We start from the raw sequence: 18,028 nt of genomic DNA on the forward strand, positions 1-18,028 counted from the left end.
CATAACTTTTCCAAAAAAAATATTATGATTATTTTATCATATATTGCAATTTGAACTCTCAGATTCCAATTCATACGAGGCTTCTCATATTGCTACTGCTGAGAAATTGAGACACAAAAACCAACAGACTCTGCTGCTAGGTGAAATTGTTATTTCACACTTCACACAATATTTCACACAATAGTGTTCGCACTTGGGTTCACTTTTCACAAGAACTAGATAACACTAAACGTTACAATACAAATATTTGTCTTGAATGCTTCGGTTTCAAATATTCAAACTTTCTAGGTTTTAACATGGCAAATCTTTAAGCTTTTACACTACCGATCAAAGATTTTTTTAAACGATTTTTAATAAAAACGACTTCTCTTATGCTTCAGTGTCACATGATCCTTTAGAAAACATTCTAATATGAAGATTTGGTATTAATATTGAAAACAACTGCATATATATTTTTGGAAAATATACTTTTATCAGGATTCTTTGATGAAAAGAAAGTTCAAAAGAACCATTTATTTGAAATAAATTTTCAAAAGTTAAAAATTTCTTTACTGTCACTTTAGAATAACTTAATGTTTATATATATATATATATATATATATAAAAATATATATATATATATATATATATATATATATATTATTTTAAACATTAGCATGATTTCTGTAGGATCATGTGAAAATGAAGACTGGATTAATGAAGCCAGGATTGAAAATTCAGCTTCACGTGAATAATTACATTTTAAAAATATATAATATCAAGAAAACTTAAAATCTTTTATTAAATCATTGTAATATTTCACATTATTACTGCTTTGTATTTATTGATAAATAAGTGGACCTTTGGTGTGCACAAAATATGTTTAAAAAAAAAAAAAAAAAAAGAAACTTCTTTCCAAATTACAATCTTTTGACCGGTAGTTTAAAAGCTTGAGGAAACACAAATGCAAGAGAAATATTTGTACTGTAGCTTGCAATGTTATATGACCTTATTATTCAGATGATACAACAAACACTTTTGTATGGAATTATAAATGCATTATAATGCCTAAAAAATGTCTTCAATGCATTATAAATACTGTATAGGCTTCATAGAAACGGACTGCAATCACTAAATTAATCATAAAACACGCATAAATAATGAGTACAAAGGAACTTGTAAAACTTGTGAACTTGGGACCCCCAGCACATTATTTAAATCTCCCTTTTTAACACCTGATTCTGATCATCAGCTTTAAGAAGAGAGTTCCATGTACTGAACAGAGTGTGTCAGAAAAGAGAGATAGACAAAATGTGCAGAGCAGGACTAGAATTGAGAACCACTGCTTTAAATGACAATCATAAATTCTTTAATTATCCTAACTTGACACACAATAATGCTCATCACTATATGTATCACAACACTCTCACCAGCACTCGATCGTTGATCTTCAGCTCCCGATCACCTTTCTTGACCGAGCCAGTCTCTGACAGATTGGACACTGACTCGCTCTTTGACCGCACCAAGTCTGAGGCTGGTGGAGCAGTTTTAGTGGGTGAAGCTGGTTTCTTGGTCGAAGCAGACACTGATGTAGTGGAGGGTGTGGGTGATGCAGCACGGGACGGAGGAGCCGTCGTTGTGCCGTCTGGCTCACCTTCTGTGCTTGAAAGCTTGGATGGCCGTGTGAAAATACCCTTCAACGGTTCACACTGAAAATAGCGCACACCTGACACTGAACCATCGTTTTTCCCAATTGGCTCGTCAAGTACAATTCCGGCCCACTGGCCCGGGGCAAACTGGGTATCTCCTAAAAACTGAATGACGCCTGGCTTATTGCCATTAACCCAGACACGATCCCCGACCTTGAACTGCTCTCCTGCATCTTGGGCTTCAGCTGAGGATTTGTCACCTTGTGTTGGTTTAGCAGCACCTGTTCCAAAGGAAGGAAAGAAATAGACTGTTCAAAATTCCAACTACCACAACGCACGTACTGATTCTGTATTTGATATACAAACTGTCATTATTAATTTATAATAGAATTTAAAACTTAAAATAACATAGGCTGCTTTTATTTTTGACCTGATTTCCTTACCGCGATGGGTCTGTTTTAGCCAAAAAGTCTGGTCTTAGAAATTTTTACAATAATTTTTAGATTTGAAAATTACACAAGATAGTAAAATGAACCTTAAAGGGTTAGTTCACCCCAAAAATTTGACAGATTCTTGCTTCTATGGAACATAAGATATTTTGATGAATGTTGGTAACCAAACATTTGCTGGTTCCCACTGATTTCCACAGTACGGAAAAGGCCAAAATGTATATAAAAAAATTTATAAAAATTTGACAGAGCTACATAAAAAACAATATTATTAAAGATATATATATATATATATATATATATATATATATATATATATATATATATATATATATATCTTTAATAAGGGCTGTCAACAATAACGCGTTAACGACATTAATTAGTTGTTTGTTGTTAATTACATCAAATTTTTTTACGCATTTCACGCATGCGCAGTGTGACAAATTATTCAGGTCAGGAAAGTCTCGTCGATCTCTGAATTCTCAAGATAGTAAAAAACAGCGGCGAGCGCCGTGACGAAAACACCGAAGAAGCTTAAGGTTTTACCCCAGTTACTGTCAAATGCATTCATGCCAAGCTCGATAAACAGAGACGACTTTGGTAGTTGATACGCTGGAGCTTCTTCCTGTTATAACGTCCTGTGTTTCACACTGCGCATGCGCAGAACGCCTACATGCAATGCAGCGAAAATTACAGCTGTTTGGAAAAGCATATGCATTTTTACTTGGTTTTACTGGCACTTGAAGCCTTCAGAACGTGAAAATATCGATCCTAAAGTATTGTGGCAGAGCAAATGAACACCTCCCAAAAACAAGAGTGCCCAGAGTGCTACTTATGTGATGGTGGCGCATGGTTGTGATTCTGAGTTCATTCTTTCAAGTTTCTCTATGCATAATTTCATAGATATGTGGCTATATTTAACCACTGGTTCACCTAAAAATCTGTAGTTAAATGGCATGGTTTGATATAGTGCTCAGGTAAATTTGTTCTAAGTAAATGTCAAACTTTTGAAATTCAGAAAAAAAGAACCACATATTGATGAATCAATACATGAAAATTATGTATCTGTGTCCTGTTATTTATCTTTTGGTATACATTTCAGAAAAAAAATGGTTAGGATTCAGGTGTAATTGCAAATAGTGATTATTCCTGATTAATCCACTGAAAATTCTGATTAATTTGATAAAAAATTTAATCATTTGACAGCCCTAATATATACATAAAAAGAGATGGGTCTTACCTACAGAGGGAGAGGTCTTTGTGACCCCAGCATTGGCCTGTTTGCCAATTTTGCTGGGCGCTTTGAGTCCACTGGGTTTTGATGTGCTCATTGTTGCTCTGAAATGGTCTTTCTAAATTTGCACGTTTCCTCTCCAACAAACATTGACTGTTGAGTTTGGAGCAACAGTGTAGGAATAAGTAAAAAAACAAAAAAAAACAAATATTAAATAAAAAAAAAAAAAAAAAAAGTTAGGGAGAAAGTGGTGCAGCAGCGTCTGTCCAGAAAAAGAAAATAGAAATATATCAGTGTATATGATATAGCATGCATGACATATGCAAGGATGGTCTTGCTTTGTGCCGTTTCAGTAATTTCATGCAGATAGTTTATTTTAATAAACAATTGCAGCCCTTCCTTTGCACTGATTGTTGTATAATGATGTCATTGCATATGCGTTTCAAACAATCTGATGTCACTGTATGTCTGTCACATTTAAATATTCACATTAAGCCATGTGCAAATGCATATGGTAGATTATTTATTTGACTTGAGTTAATGAGGTTAGGTGTCACCGTTTCATTCTGTGATCCCAGATGTCAAATATTCAATTAGCCACATTTAAATGTGGGAGTGAATACACTAAATAATTCTTGAAACTGCTTGCTAAAAGGTGTCACTGGGAGCAAAACAGTTTGACCCTTATTGTAGAATTTGCTGTATTCCACTTCAAACTGTAACACACCATTCCAACATAATTATTTTTTGTGGTTGCCTTTCACAAGCATTAATGACAATAAGTGAAAATTCGGTTGAAACAAAGCAGTTGGAACAAACAACCTGTAAAAAGTCAACTGGCAATTTAAAAAGAAATGTGTAAACAAATGAATGAAAATATTATTTTCTACTCAAAATATATAAAAAATATAGTTTTTTTTTCTTTCATCAGACTCAAATTGGTTGACAATAATGGACAAGTAACCTCTACTAAACCACTTTAAGATGGACTGACCCATAAATGGAGTACTTCAAATGCCATTTCTTTACTTACGGCAGATTATCATGATTTAAATGAGTGCAAAAAAATAGCATAACATGGCGCAAAGATGCTGAAATAATCCCCAAAGAGTGAAACAACATAATAACTTGGCTACTACACATACTGTACTCATGGTCACACATGTTGCACATGTGATTGAGATCATCCCGAAAGAGAAAAGCTGCAAGTACTTAGAGACTAATTCTCTGCTGAACACAAATATAGCAAAACGTATAATCCAGGAAATTCCACTCATGAAAAAAAATAATAATAATTTCATTTTTCCCAACTACTGGTCAGTAATATATCGACCACAGATATATTGTATCATGGTACATCATGCATCCCTATTGGTGTGATAACAAAAGTCTGCAAAAATATTTCATGTGCTGCTACACAGTTTAAATTGCTTACAATAAAATCCACTTGAGAAAGCAACAGGCGCCAGATTCATTTTATTTTCACATTTGCAGATCATTTTTGTATACAGATGTTTACACCATTTTAATTGAAATGAAAATAATTTATAAACATGTTGTTAACTAAACACAGAAACTAAAAAAAAAAAAATCCCACTTGTAGCTTTACACCAAATAAATAAATAAATAATAAAAAGAAAAATGTGAGAAATATCAGTAATTATGTAATTTTACTACTCTATTAGATTGAATTTAGATGTTTTTATAATAATAAAAAAAATATATATATTTTAATAATAATAATAATAATAATAGGGATGTGCATTTCAAGCAAAAGTAATAATCGATAATCGTTGGGTATTATTCGATTAGTAGTCGATAATCGCCCCCCTCCCATGCATGTACACACGCAAGCATAAACCCACCCCCATAAATAGAGAGAGGGAGAGAGACTATTCAGGCTTTTAATCTGTATGATAACAAACGGTTTAATATATTAAAGAAAGGTCTATCCTAACCTAAGCCAATTGATGGTTGTATGATTGCTGAAACATTAATATAACATAACTGAATGACGGCACTTATTAACATAACAGTCCGTCGATTATACATGGCTCACAAGGCTGTAGGAGCCTATGACATTTCTATTTTTAAATTGAGTATGACCATTCATAGCATTTTTTTTAAGTTTACAGATTAAGATTAATTAAGAAGGCACTAATTTGAATATTAATTTAAATGCCTGTATTTATAACAATAACCTATTTTTTAAAAAGAGCATGTCCACAGTTCTAGTTATTGCCGTGGTCTCCCTTCTCCCGCTGACCTGTGCTCATACTGCACTTCACGTTCTCTGCTCAAGACCGTGAGTTGATCATTTTTGATCAGTTTAACCTTCTAAAAAAAAAAGATTAGCATCATAATATTTTAGGAATTAAGTCATAATTACAACAATGAAATCATGTTACACTGCATGAAGTAAAATTGAATATATTAAACGTGTATACTACACCAAAAAAAATTATAATTAAAAAAGTATGTGGCACTTGTCATTCTTAACGTTTAAAACAGAAAACAGCATTTGGCTTCCTGACAATTTTTTTTACTCTAATTGATTTATTTCACAAGACACTCGTTTGTATTAAATTGCTCTGTTTTTTTTTTTCAACATGCACTCAAATATTTATTAGTTATAATTTCATGCTGCAAATATTAAAAAGGAAAATATATTTTTCACAGATTCACATGCCACATGAAAGGAGGCAAATATCTCACTACAGATTAAAGAGCGTAAAAACCTTTATTGTTTGTATTTTATCTTAAAATTGACAGAAGCCTGACATTTTATTCCTTCAAAAAATAACAAATCATTTTAATGCATCTAGCTCATAATCATGACTTAATACGTGGGAAACAGGAAGTTTCTCGCTCATCACAGTGGAGTGCATCGTTCTGTTAACTTTGTGGTTCATTATTTTGAGTTGTTTGGGACGCGGTGACGCAGAAGACCCTCTCACAACATATTACTTCATAAATCTATTGCGTTTGCTGCTCAGAAACATTCACATAATCATGTTGCACATATCAGTAGTTCTCTGCTCCGGTGTGAAGTCCTGTTTCACACATACTCCGTCTGCAGTGTGTATGCAGTCCGTGTGTGTAACATATGTGGTGCAGAAGCAGCACGGACTCATTGTGCTTTCACACAGGACGCGTTTGCAGTCCGCTACTGAATCGCGGAGCTGTTTAGTCCACAATCACAACATTTGTTCATTATTTAGATTTCAAATCATGTGAAAAAAAAAAAAAAAGATTAAAAAAACCACTGACAGAAACAGTCGATTCTCATGCCTTTTGCATTTAAATCTTTATCTCAAGCAATCCCACGGGTCTTAATTAACTTTGTTTTTCTGCATCCGTAAAAGTGCATATATTATGTTGCCTCATTTATCTAAAGATGCTCTTTTTCTTGTTTTAAACCTAGCCAAAAAACCCATGTGTTGGCTTTAATTAGTATACATTTATTGTGAAATTATTGCATTTCAGTGTCAATCCATGTAAATATTTACCGCGAACAATGCGCTGTCACTTTAATTCAGCACATGCAGCACAGCAAAAATAGAGTCTGTACGTAAACGATCGCTACACTGTTGCAGACGCACCGCTCCTGGAACGCACTGACTGACCGCAACCACGTGCAGTGTGAATGCTGGAATCCGTTAACATGGGTGCTTAAAAAAAAATACGCTATGCATGCGCACTGCAGACGGAGTATTTGCTCACACTGCATGCATACTGCACGTTAATTAAACTGAAGCGCTCTGGTCCACTTCTTCCAACCAACCACGTTCAAGCACAGCATGGAACGATCACTGTCAACAGAACCGAGCTTTGGGGGTAAGACGCGCTCAGGCACAGTTCACATCTTTATAAAATAATCGCACAGCCTAATCGATAATCGGTCATTAAATCGACTAATCAAATATTCAAAAATCGTGACCCATTGTATTATTAAAACAATAATACAAAACAATAAAACCTGACTGAATTTGCTATAAACAGTATAAACATCACTGTTATAACGGAGTCTACGTAGAAAGTCAGTGTAGAAAGTGGGTGTTGTATTCTTTCAGTCCAAAAGAAGTGAAATAAAATGCACCAATCCATAAAGATAAAAAAAAAAAAAAAAGTGTCTCACGTGGCTCCGGGGGTGAACAAAGGAGGCCTGTGTAAATTGCTAGAATTATTTTATGGTGTGCTTCAGACTGTTCCCTTAATAAAACATGAACAAATACATGGTGAACTACTGTATTCATTACAGTATTTTTATTATCTGACATGAATTTGACGGTATTATTTATTTTCTTAAGTGAAAAAGAACTTCAAATGCAGCCAAAAATCTAACACTGCAAACTAAAAAAGGTATTTTAGTTTTACAATATAACTGTATAAAAAACTGCAACAAATAAGTCTAGGAATATAAAAAATGATATATTAATCATATAATCTCTTTACAAAAAAACAAGTAAAAAACAAGCAACCGTCTAGGCATAATTATTAATAGAGACGTATTATTATTACTACATAGAGACATAGCTAAATCTACTGTAGGCTACAACAGTAGCATAATATATTCTCAATTTACTCATGTTAAACCAAACATTTATTTGAATGGGTTGCCATGAACATCTTTATGTGTCTGTGTTAATGATATGAGTTTATGCGCTCATGTCCTCACATAGTGACACACGGCAGAGATTACAAAACAGCGAGCTCCCGCGCATCTGCGCCCGTCACCCACAGAGGTGTAGAATTTCGCAAGAGTAATATTTAAATAGTATTTTGCAGTTTAATATTCACAGTTATTCGGCTACTGTCTGGAGCAGTGTTAATTTTGTTGACTAAATATTTTCGTCATTATTTTCGTCACGAATATATTTTTGCGGACGAAAACGAAACAAAAACTAAAAAAGAAGGCACTGATGGAGACTAAAACTATGACTAAATTGATTGACATTATCATCAACGAATAAAGGACGAGACGAAAATAGACTGTGACGAAAATCAAATCAGCAGACGGGAGAGATGCGAGGAATGAACAAAAGAACCGGCAAAACGGAACAGGCAAGACTGCATGAGAGAAGAGAACCAATCCGAGCCTGACTTATTGAGACGTGAAGCGAAGGTTTTCAGTTTTTAAATGAGCTCCCGGGAAGTCGGCATTTGAAGAGGTGATGTCTAAAAGAGCGACAAAATGTCCACAGCTCACTTCACGTTTGACGACGAACAAAACAAAAAAAAGTGTAAAGCATGCGGAGCGCTCATTCGTGGCAAGAACACAACCAATTTGAAAAGACATTTACAGACGAGCCACCTGGACATTTTCTCAAATGTAATTTCACAACGATGTTCTTTTGTTTATTGAGCTAAGAAAAATTGGAAGATTGCAGTGTGTAGATGTTGTAGCATTAAATATTATGAACTGAAAAGTACTGTAAAATAGCCCCTTCTTCAAGTTAGATGAGAGCACAATACTAATACGTAATATTATGATACATACATTTGATTAATACTAATGTTTAGTATATTTTATAATGTTCTACTTGTTGACAATATCACAAATATTTCTAAATTAGTCATGTGATACTAATCTAGCAATATTGTAGTATTTAAAACATACAATATTGCTAGACAAATTAATACCTTATAAAATCTTGTTACTTTTTTTATCCACCCAAATTATTAAAGGGGGGGTGAAATGCTCGTTTTCACTCAATATCCTGTTAATCTTGAGTACCTATAGAGTAGTACTGCATCCTTCATAACTCCAAAAAGTCTTTATTTTTATTATATTTATAAGAGAAAGATAGTCTGTACCGATTTTTCCCGGAAAAACACGAGCGCCTAGAGATATTATAAAGCCCTGGAGATATTTCTATATCTATAGATATTTCTATATATATATATTAGTGCTGTCAATCGATTAAAAAAAATTAACTAATTAATCGCACAATTTTTTAAAATTAATCGCGATTAATCGCAATTAATCGCAATTAAAAGACTGAAACTTTTTGCATATGTAAATGTAAAATGTAAATAATTAATGTAAACTCAAGACAAATAAACTATTTAAATTCAAAATATGATTGTTTATTGGAATTTTTATTTAACTTGTAACACAGATTTTCTCATGTAAACAACATCCCTGCAATAAACCATCAATATCCTCCAAATTAACTGTTGGCTTGAAAGCCATATTTATTACAGAAATAAAAACACAGGCATGTAAGTACCATTTGAATTTCAAAACAATCAATGTCAATAAAAAACAAAAATGATTTCCATGTTGAATTCTAAGTGGACTGCAAAAAAATTCCAAAGTATAGTCATTGCCAGTGCTTTAAGTGGGCTGGTACGCACTGGTTCTCAGTACCGCCACTTCCAAATATAGCTCTTGAGCATACCACCACCTCTCCGTGCACCCAGAACGTGCTTTTAGCGTACCGGTACGCTCATTTGGACATCTGTTTTAATAGAGGTTTTAATCTTTTACCTGCACTGCCGATTTTCAGAGCGCCCTTCACAATGCAAGCTTCCTAATTCATCCCACCCAGAGCATAAACTACATTATCCATTCACCCTTAAGTTATACAAGTGAACAGCGCATGTGTCACTTTTCCCACTGTTAAGTGTCAACAACTCAACGTGGCCGGAGAAGGTGTGTGAAACGCGTTATGAGTGTACACAACGCTCGGTTTGGTTAAAAATCAAATACAGTTAACAACAACACTTAATATATTTTCTTGGCTTCAGACTCTGAATACTGTAAGAACAAGACCAGAGTCTGATGATTCGCTGACTGACACCTCACCAAATTCGAATCGAATCACTGCAGGTCAGACTCAAGCTAATGAAGTAATGCAGCTCTTTCAGGAAGGGTGATCAGACGTCCCGAAAAATTCGGGACAGTCCTGAAATCTAAACTGTTGTCCCGACTCCCGAATCTGGCCCTAATTGTCCCGGAAGTTATACTAAAGCAAAATCTTGAGTATTTATTGTCTGATAAACATTAAAAACTGTCCGCGGAGGTTCAGTCGTTCTGCAACCAGCCCCCGCTGGCTGCTCATTGGCTGCAGCATCTTTTTTCTAAGTTCTAAAAAAATACCGTAGACGGCAAGGCACAAATTTAGATATTCATTTATCTAATTAATCTATAGCCTATGCACAAAGACAATATGATCTTTTTGTCCCCTTTTTGTTTTAAAGCTTGATGAAGAGAGAGAGCGCAAATTGCTGCAGCTGCGAGGAGGACAGTGATGCACGCGTACAGGAGTGATTGACAGTTCGCGGCACTGTGTACAAAAAATACTCCGCTACACAATTATTTCGTTTTTTTCGTTTAAGCTTATTAACGTTAGCGTTACAGAAAGGTCTGATTTACGCACTGTTACAACAGTCATTGTTTTTTTTTTTTTTTAAACAATGACATTTGAGTTCATGATTTTAATGTTGTTGTTTCTTGTGGCAGACTGAATGAAGAGTAGCCTAATGTTTCTTGTGGCAGACTGAAGAGTAATCCGGCAGAGTTTTATACTGAAACTTTCCGTCTAAAAGTCCTTCCTTGGTCTTATCCATATTTCTTTGCACGTTGAACACACATAGGCCACAACCAGAAATAAAAAAAACTGCAACCGCGTTAATTGCGTTATTTTTTTTTTAACGCGTTAAATATTTCAAATTAATCGAATGCGTTAACGCGCTAATTTTGACAGCACTAATATATATATATATATATATATATATATATATATATATTTATTTATTTATTAGTGGTGGGCCGTTATCACTGTTAACGTGCTGCGTTAACGCGAGACTATTATTGGGCGATAAAAAAAATATCGCCGTTAATCTATTCTCAAAGTTGGGTTGGGAGCTGGATCTATACTAAGCAAGCTATGATGACTTTCACCTAGATACTTTATATAACTGACTCACTGAGGACAGCCTAAAAAATGCTCAGGACAGTTGACGGGCCACTGCTGCGCATCGTCACGAAAGCTTATCTTTCTCACGTGTTGTTAAGCCATACCGCTTGTCGATTTAAACATTAAAGCATCCAAAAACTAGACGTGGAAAAGCTGAACAGAGTAGCAAGTGCCGTTAGGTGCACACGAGAGAGAGAGCCACGTATCACGGACAGCGATACTGAACCGAGCTCTCTTCTGCAAAGTTCACCTCGAAGTTCCTGCTGCACCCGAACGAACAAATGCAAATTGCAGTTTGAACAAACAAAAAGATGTGAAAGAGCCCAATTCAACACCACGGTGTTCTGATGTTCTGGTGTTCACGGCTCGCGCAGAGAAAGGCGTCTCAAAACACTAGAACATCGAATTAGCTTATTTTTGCTCTTATGCCAACAAATACATACAAAATATGTCAAAATATCCACCTTGGAAATTATGCTCGAAAAAACTGTCAGTTATTTCTTAAGTGAAAGTAAACAGTTGAGGGAAAAAAATGGGATGTGTATTATATTGGATGCGTTCATGGTCTCTTAAAGTCAAATGCAGAAATGTTAATCCACGCATTTATGACTTCAAGGTTAGACTATTGTAATGCTTTATTGGGTCGTTGTTCTGCACGCTTGGTAAACAAACTACAGCTAGTCCAAAATGCAGCAGCAAGAGTTCTTACTAGAACCATGAAGTATGACCATATTAGCCCGGTCCTGTCCACACTGCACTGGCTCCCTATCAAACATCGTATAGATTTTAAAATATTGCTTATTACTTATAAAGCCCTGAATGGTTTAGCACCTCAGTATTTGAATGAGCTCCTTTTACATTATACTCCTCTACGTCCGCTACGTTCTCAAAACTCAGGCAATTTGATAATACCTAGAATATCAAAATCAACTGCGGGCGGCAGATCCTTTTCCTATTTGGCGCCTAAACTCTGGAATAACCTACCTAACATTGTTTGGGAGGCAGACACACTCTTGCAGTTTAAATCTAGATTAAAGACCCATCTCTTTAACCTGGCATACACATAACATACTAATATGCTTTTAATATCCAAATCCGTTAAAGGATTTTTAGGCTGCATTAATTAGGTAAACCGGAACCGGAAACACTTCACATAACACCGTACTTTCTACATCATTAGAAGAATGGCATCTACGCTAATATTAGTCTGTTTCTCTCTTATTCCGAGGTCACCGTGGCCACCAGATCCAGTCTGTATCCAGATCAGAGGGTCACTGCAGTCACCCGGATCCAGTATGTATCCAGACCAGATGGTGGATCAGCACCTAGAAAGGACCTCTACTGCCCTGAAAGACAGCGGAGACCAGGACAACTAGAGCCCCAGATACAGATCCCCTGTAAAGACCTTGTCTCAGAGGACCACCGGGACAAGACCACAGGAAACAGATGATTCTTCTGCACAATCTGACTTTGCTGCAGCCTGGAATTGAACTACTGGTTTCGTCTGGTGAGAGGAGAACTGGCCCCCCAACTGAGCCTGGTTTCTCCCAAGGTTTTTTTCTCCATTCTGTCACCGATGGAGTTTTGGTTCCTTGCCGCTGTCGCCTCTGGCTTGCTTAGTTGGGGTCACTTCATCTACAGCGATATCATTGACTTGATTGCAAATAAATGCACAGACACTATTTAAACTGAACAGAGATGACATAACTGAATTCAATGATGAACTGCCTTTAACTATCATTTTGCATTATTGAGACACTGTTTTCCAAATGAATGTTGTTCAGTGCTTTGACGCAATGTATTTTGTTTAAAGCACTATATAAATAAAGGTGATTGATTGATTGATTGATTGATTAAAGTGACCGCGCCTAATTTAGCTACTGGCTGCTGTAATGTTAATCCAAGAACATGAAAATCACTCACTGCTCTTGACTGAATTTCTTTGTAGTTTTAACAGTCAAACAAAAAATTATTCAGAAACCAGATATAATTTTTGATATATATATATATATATATATATATATATATATATATATATATATATATATAGCAAAACTGTAATAATGTGAGAAATGTTGAAGGTGTCTGAATAAATGTAGGTTTGATTGTGTATATTTCATTTTTACATTGAAGACTATCCAGTGCTATTATTTGGTTTCTGTACCTTGACACCTACAAACTTGAAAAACTTAAAAAAATAAATAAATAAAAAACTCTTAAACATTGGTGTGAAACAGGAGTAATGTTGTTTACACCTTGTGCAATGTGGAATTAGTTTACAGCTTTTTCAAGTTTTGTGATACATTTTGGAAACAGGAGATGAGCCCCTTTTCTAATGCACCACCTAGCTTGATTCTGAATGCCTTCGGCAGAATTTGAATGATCCATTTTAATCTAGATTAATTCCAGGAGCGGTCCATCTGCAGCAGTGCAGCGATCGTTTACGTACCGAGTAGCGGACTGCAAACGCATCCTGTGTGAGAGCACATCGAGTCCGTGCTGCTTCAGCACCACATACGAAACGCACACAGACTGCATACACACTGCAGACGGATTGTGTGAGAAACAGGTGTGCGTCTTTATAATTTTTCCCAATGGAAAGCTTGAAATTTCCCTGAAGCAAACCCGGTGGCATTTTAGCTGCATCCATGTTAGCACGTCACATTTGATGTGGTAATTTCACAGTAGGCATACACACAGGTTTAAAGACTCGTTCTCGACCCCTACAGATTCGGCTAGGTATACATCCGCGCTAAAATATCAAGGTGAAAGTCATCATAGCTCGCGTAGTATAGACCCAGCTCTCAACCCAACTTTGAGAATAGATTAACAGCGATATTTTTTTTTGAATCGCCGCTAAGAGTCTCAGGTTAACGCAGCACGTTAACGCCGATAACGGCCCACCACTAATATATGTTATATCAAGTTTCATCGTGCGGGATTGACACACGATGAAGTGCTGCTAAGATGGTGATGGCCAGCTCCACCCACTTCAAACCCTATATACCAACCACAGTTTCAAAAACATTCTTCAGGGACCTACGGGTGACATCAGGGACACAATATGTCCATGTTTTCTATTACTTAGAAGAAAAGTTCTGCCCAAACCAATTTGCTGTTAATTTACTTACCCTCTGGTCATCCAAGATGTAGGTGACTTTCTTTCATCGGTAGAAACTGGTTTTTTGACTCTCAAAGTGATGGCACTCCTCGACTTGGATAATCTGAATCAACAAGGACCATGGATTCAGCTAATCATCTTAGTCTCTACTGAATAAAGTATGTCACCTACAATTTGGATGGCCAGAGGGTGAAAGAAATAACAGCAAATGTTCCTTTTAGGGTGTACTATCCCTTTAATAATGTCAATAATAGTGAACTAAAAATAATCAACATGAAAAAAAAATCAATGTGTAAACTTTCAACCCACGTTATATTAACTGTCCGTAAGTACTGTATGTACTAACCTTTACATTTACCATCTAATACAATCATGTGTACATGCCCATCATACTGTACTTCCATTTACAATACTTTCATGTCATTTCATCTGTAATTAATTTCTATAATTATATAAATAATCACTTTTGACTCTACCTCTTAACCCACTTTTAAACATAACCAAACCTGTAACCGTATAGTACCTCCATAGTAGCAAGTGTTTTGCACCACAACATGAGCACGTACATCAAACTTATTGCTGTTAAACAAAAGTACCTGGCAAAGACACCTAATATAAAGTAGAAACTAAACTTCTATAAAAGATGGCAACTCAGAATTCAGTTTTGTTTGACTCTCCCTGACAATATCTCACTCTTAACCAAAACAAGCTTCCAGTTAAACGCTTAAAAACTGACCAAGACAGACCACAGCAAACGCAAACAACTCGTTCAAGCAATCGGTTTCATTTTGTAGTGGCAATGAAATATTAAAAAGCCACTCAAACGTTACTCTGGCATAAGATCAAGTGCAGCATTACAACCAGGCGCCACATCTGGGGCTTCAAAGTCTGAGCCGATTTACCCTACAGCTAGACCAATGCGAGACTGGTTTAGGATTTCAACCAAAACAACGGCCCAATATGAAGAACAGGATATCATTTACAACACCTTTAAATAAACTATAGGTTTGACGAAGACTTATTAGCAGTTTCGACCTTAAAGTCCAATTTGTTGATTTAATGATATTTCAAGGAGTTCAGAAAAAAGGTTGAAAGAATCCCACACAAAATAATATACCACGTCACAAGAACTAAACTGATATGTGGCGTCACAGGACTTTCCCCCTTTCAAGTAAGTTACACTCAAGTTTCAATACGCGCTGAACATGGAGAAAGTTCACTAGTCCTTATGACGACTTTCCGTAATGTCACATCTTGGCTAACGTTAAGTTAATCGAACCAAAACAGAGAGCCGCAGTCAATAAAACCGCAGTGCTAGTCAACGCACCCCTATCATCAACGCGTTTACACTACAGCTTTTGTTTACGGTGAAGAACAGCTGATGACAAATCCAACAAAGGTAACGCTATCTAAGGTTAGCGTGTGCTGACCGAGGGCCGAAGAGCAACCTGTATTACATGGGAAATTCTGACTTAGCAACTTCCGATGGTAAAATGCGGTGATCTCCTCGGGATCCACGCCACCCTCTCATCTGAACACTTAACCCAGCGATCGCGTGCTCACCTGCTGGCTTCTGGCCGCGTAGAGCTACCAAAAATGAATTGCGCCGAATTCTCTTCAATCTGCTTTGCTTGACGCCCGCGTTGGTTAAGGATTTAACCTGGTGCGTTCAAGGACCCACTTCACTAGTGACACGAGTGGCGTAATGACGTACGCTCTCTGCTCCGCCCAGGCCAACGGGAACACTGAAGAGGCGGGCAGATAAAAAAAGCAAATGTGGTCGGTCATAGTAAAAGGAATTCCTACTCTTTATTTAAAAGCCACTTATGGATTTTATAATTCAGCTAAATTTAGTAATGTTTTGAGATATATTGTGCGGTGTGTACAAATACAATGTATATTATGCAAATTAATTATACTAAACCTTTCCAAACCACCATAATTTTACATTATTTCTGGTATTAAACCTAAATATATGTGAAAACATCAAATACTATACAAAACACAAACCATTAAGATCTAGAAATACTATATGCAATTTAAGACAGACTCCTCCCAGGTCTCTCACACAAATTGCATCCTGTATGTAGGCTCTGAATCATCCTCACCATTTACACTTACCACTTATAAACCCCACAGTGGTGATGCTCTAGCATCAATATAATAAAAGCCAACACCATCTGCAAATCTATAACTTACCTGAATATTTAAGAGAAGGAGCCAGAAGATTCTGGGAATCTGTAGACATGCGTGAACAGTTGCTGTGTAGTTCTCATTACCAGGTAAATGCTTCTAAGTTCTTTCATTTGAATTACTGAATGTGTAATACAGTATAAGTCAATAACCTTAGTCTAGTGACTGAGACTGGTGAGTTTGTGACTATGAGATCCGTGTATACGGCTGGCACAAGACACTAGAGTGCAATTGAACAACCACAATATGATCAATCATTTATATTATTATTAAATAATATTAAAAACCTTTTCATAATGGGAGTCAGATGAAATAAGAGGTAATACATATAAAAACATGTATTTATTATATGTTTGCTGTGTTGCATAATAGGAAAGATAGTAACAGTAAGGAACCCTTCTGCTATGCTAATGGCTGCCGTCCTTGGACCTTAGGTGGACCTTACAGCATTTAGTAGTGGAGTCCTAAATAGGACTGGCAGACTAATTCTGCAATTCTTACACCACCAAAAGAGACGAGACGGCAACCGCTTCAGCATATACCACCGGAGGGGAGGATGGTTAAATAGAGTGAGAGGAAGCTACAGAAATTATCAGACTAGAAAGTGCTTTAGAAACAAAGTGATGTGAAGTCACACACATGACGGTGTGATTGTTGTGGGTCTCTGTTGATTGTGATGTCTATGTATGTAGCAGCTCCTTATTCGCCATCAGCAAATCCTAAGGAAAGTAGCCGTATAAAAACTGAGAGTCCTATAGTCAAACACACAGACAGTCACATAAGAAACATTACTGCTGTTACATCACATGACATCAGTCAGAGCTATTCTTATTACAGCCAGAGATATGAATGAAAAACTGATCACAGATTAATTACAGTAAATAATCAACAACTCTATCTTTATCACTTACACACAGAGACACCATAAGAGTTAAAATATACAAAGGGCGAGCGGGGTCAGATGAGCCCATTTCTACAGACGGTGTGTTTAAAGTGAGCACATGACAGTAATGGGTCCAACTTGCATATGTACATACATTTCAGGATGTGGTGCCTCTTTAGGGATAATGATCTTGAATCTAAAACAAACTGCTTTCAAAATATAGCTTCCCAAAAGAAGTGGTCTCTTGGCTCAACTTGCCCCCAGTGAGGGTTAAATTGAGCCAAGGGAGAGGATAAGTTGAGCCACGTGGAGTTAAACTGTGCCACTCATTAAAATAAAACATTTTCAGCTCATGCTATATCAAAGGAATAGATATTCAATAAAAATAACTTCTTGTGAATGGAAATACAATTTCATAAAAACTTAAATGGCAATTGTTCATTAATTTTTCAATTTTTAATTTTTCAGAAAAATAAAATAAAATTCAAAACAAAGAATGAAAAAAAATATACAACACAGTAATACATTAAAATAATACTTTATAAACAAAAGAAGGGGTGATCCACTAGCTCAATTTACCCCACTCCTATCATTT

At 36.0% G+C, this 18,028-nt stretch overlaps 1 protein-coding gene across 3 annotated transcripts in view; it reads right to left on the reverse strand.

Annotated features, from left to right (window-relative positions):
- The window catches only part of LOC113098408 (CAP-Gly domain-containing linker protein 1), a 49,752-nt gene extending 33,681 nt beyond the window's left edge, over positions 1-16,071 (reverse strand). For all 3 annotated transcript variants that reach the window (XM_026263465.1, XM_026263466.1, XM_026263464.1), the window contains exons 1-3: positions 15,921-16,071; positions 3,318-3,573; positions 1,410-1,909 (exon numbers count right to left, since the gene is read on the reverse strand). In XM_026263465.1, the coding sequence (XP_026119250.1) occupies positions 1,410-1,909; positions 3,318-3,408 (591 nt within the window). In that variant the 5' untranslated portion in view covers positions 3,409-3,573; positions 15,921-16,071. The remainder of the gene's footprint in view (positions 1-1,409; positions 1,910-3,317; positions 3,574-15,920) is intronic.
- Positions 16,072-18,028: the final 1,957 nt, after the last annotated feature.

Source organism: Carassius auratus, unplaced genomic scaffold (assembly GCF_003368295.1).
Source record: "Carassius auratus strain Wakin unplaced genomic scaffold, ASM336829v1 scaf_tig00216553, whole genome shotgun sequence".
NCBI lineage: Eukaryota > Metazoa > Chordata > Actinopteri > Cypriniformes > Cyprinidae > Carassius > Carassius auratus.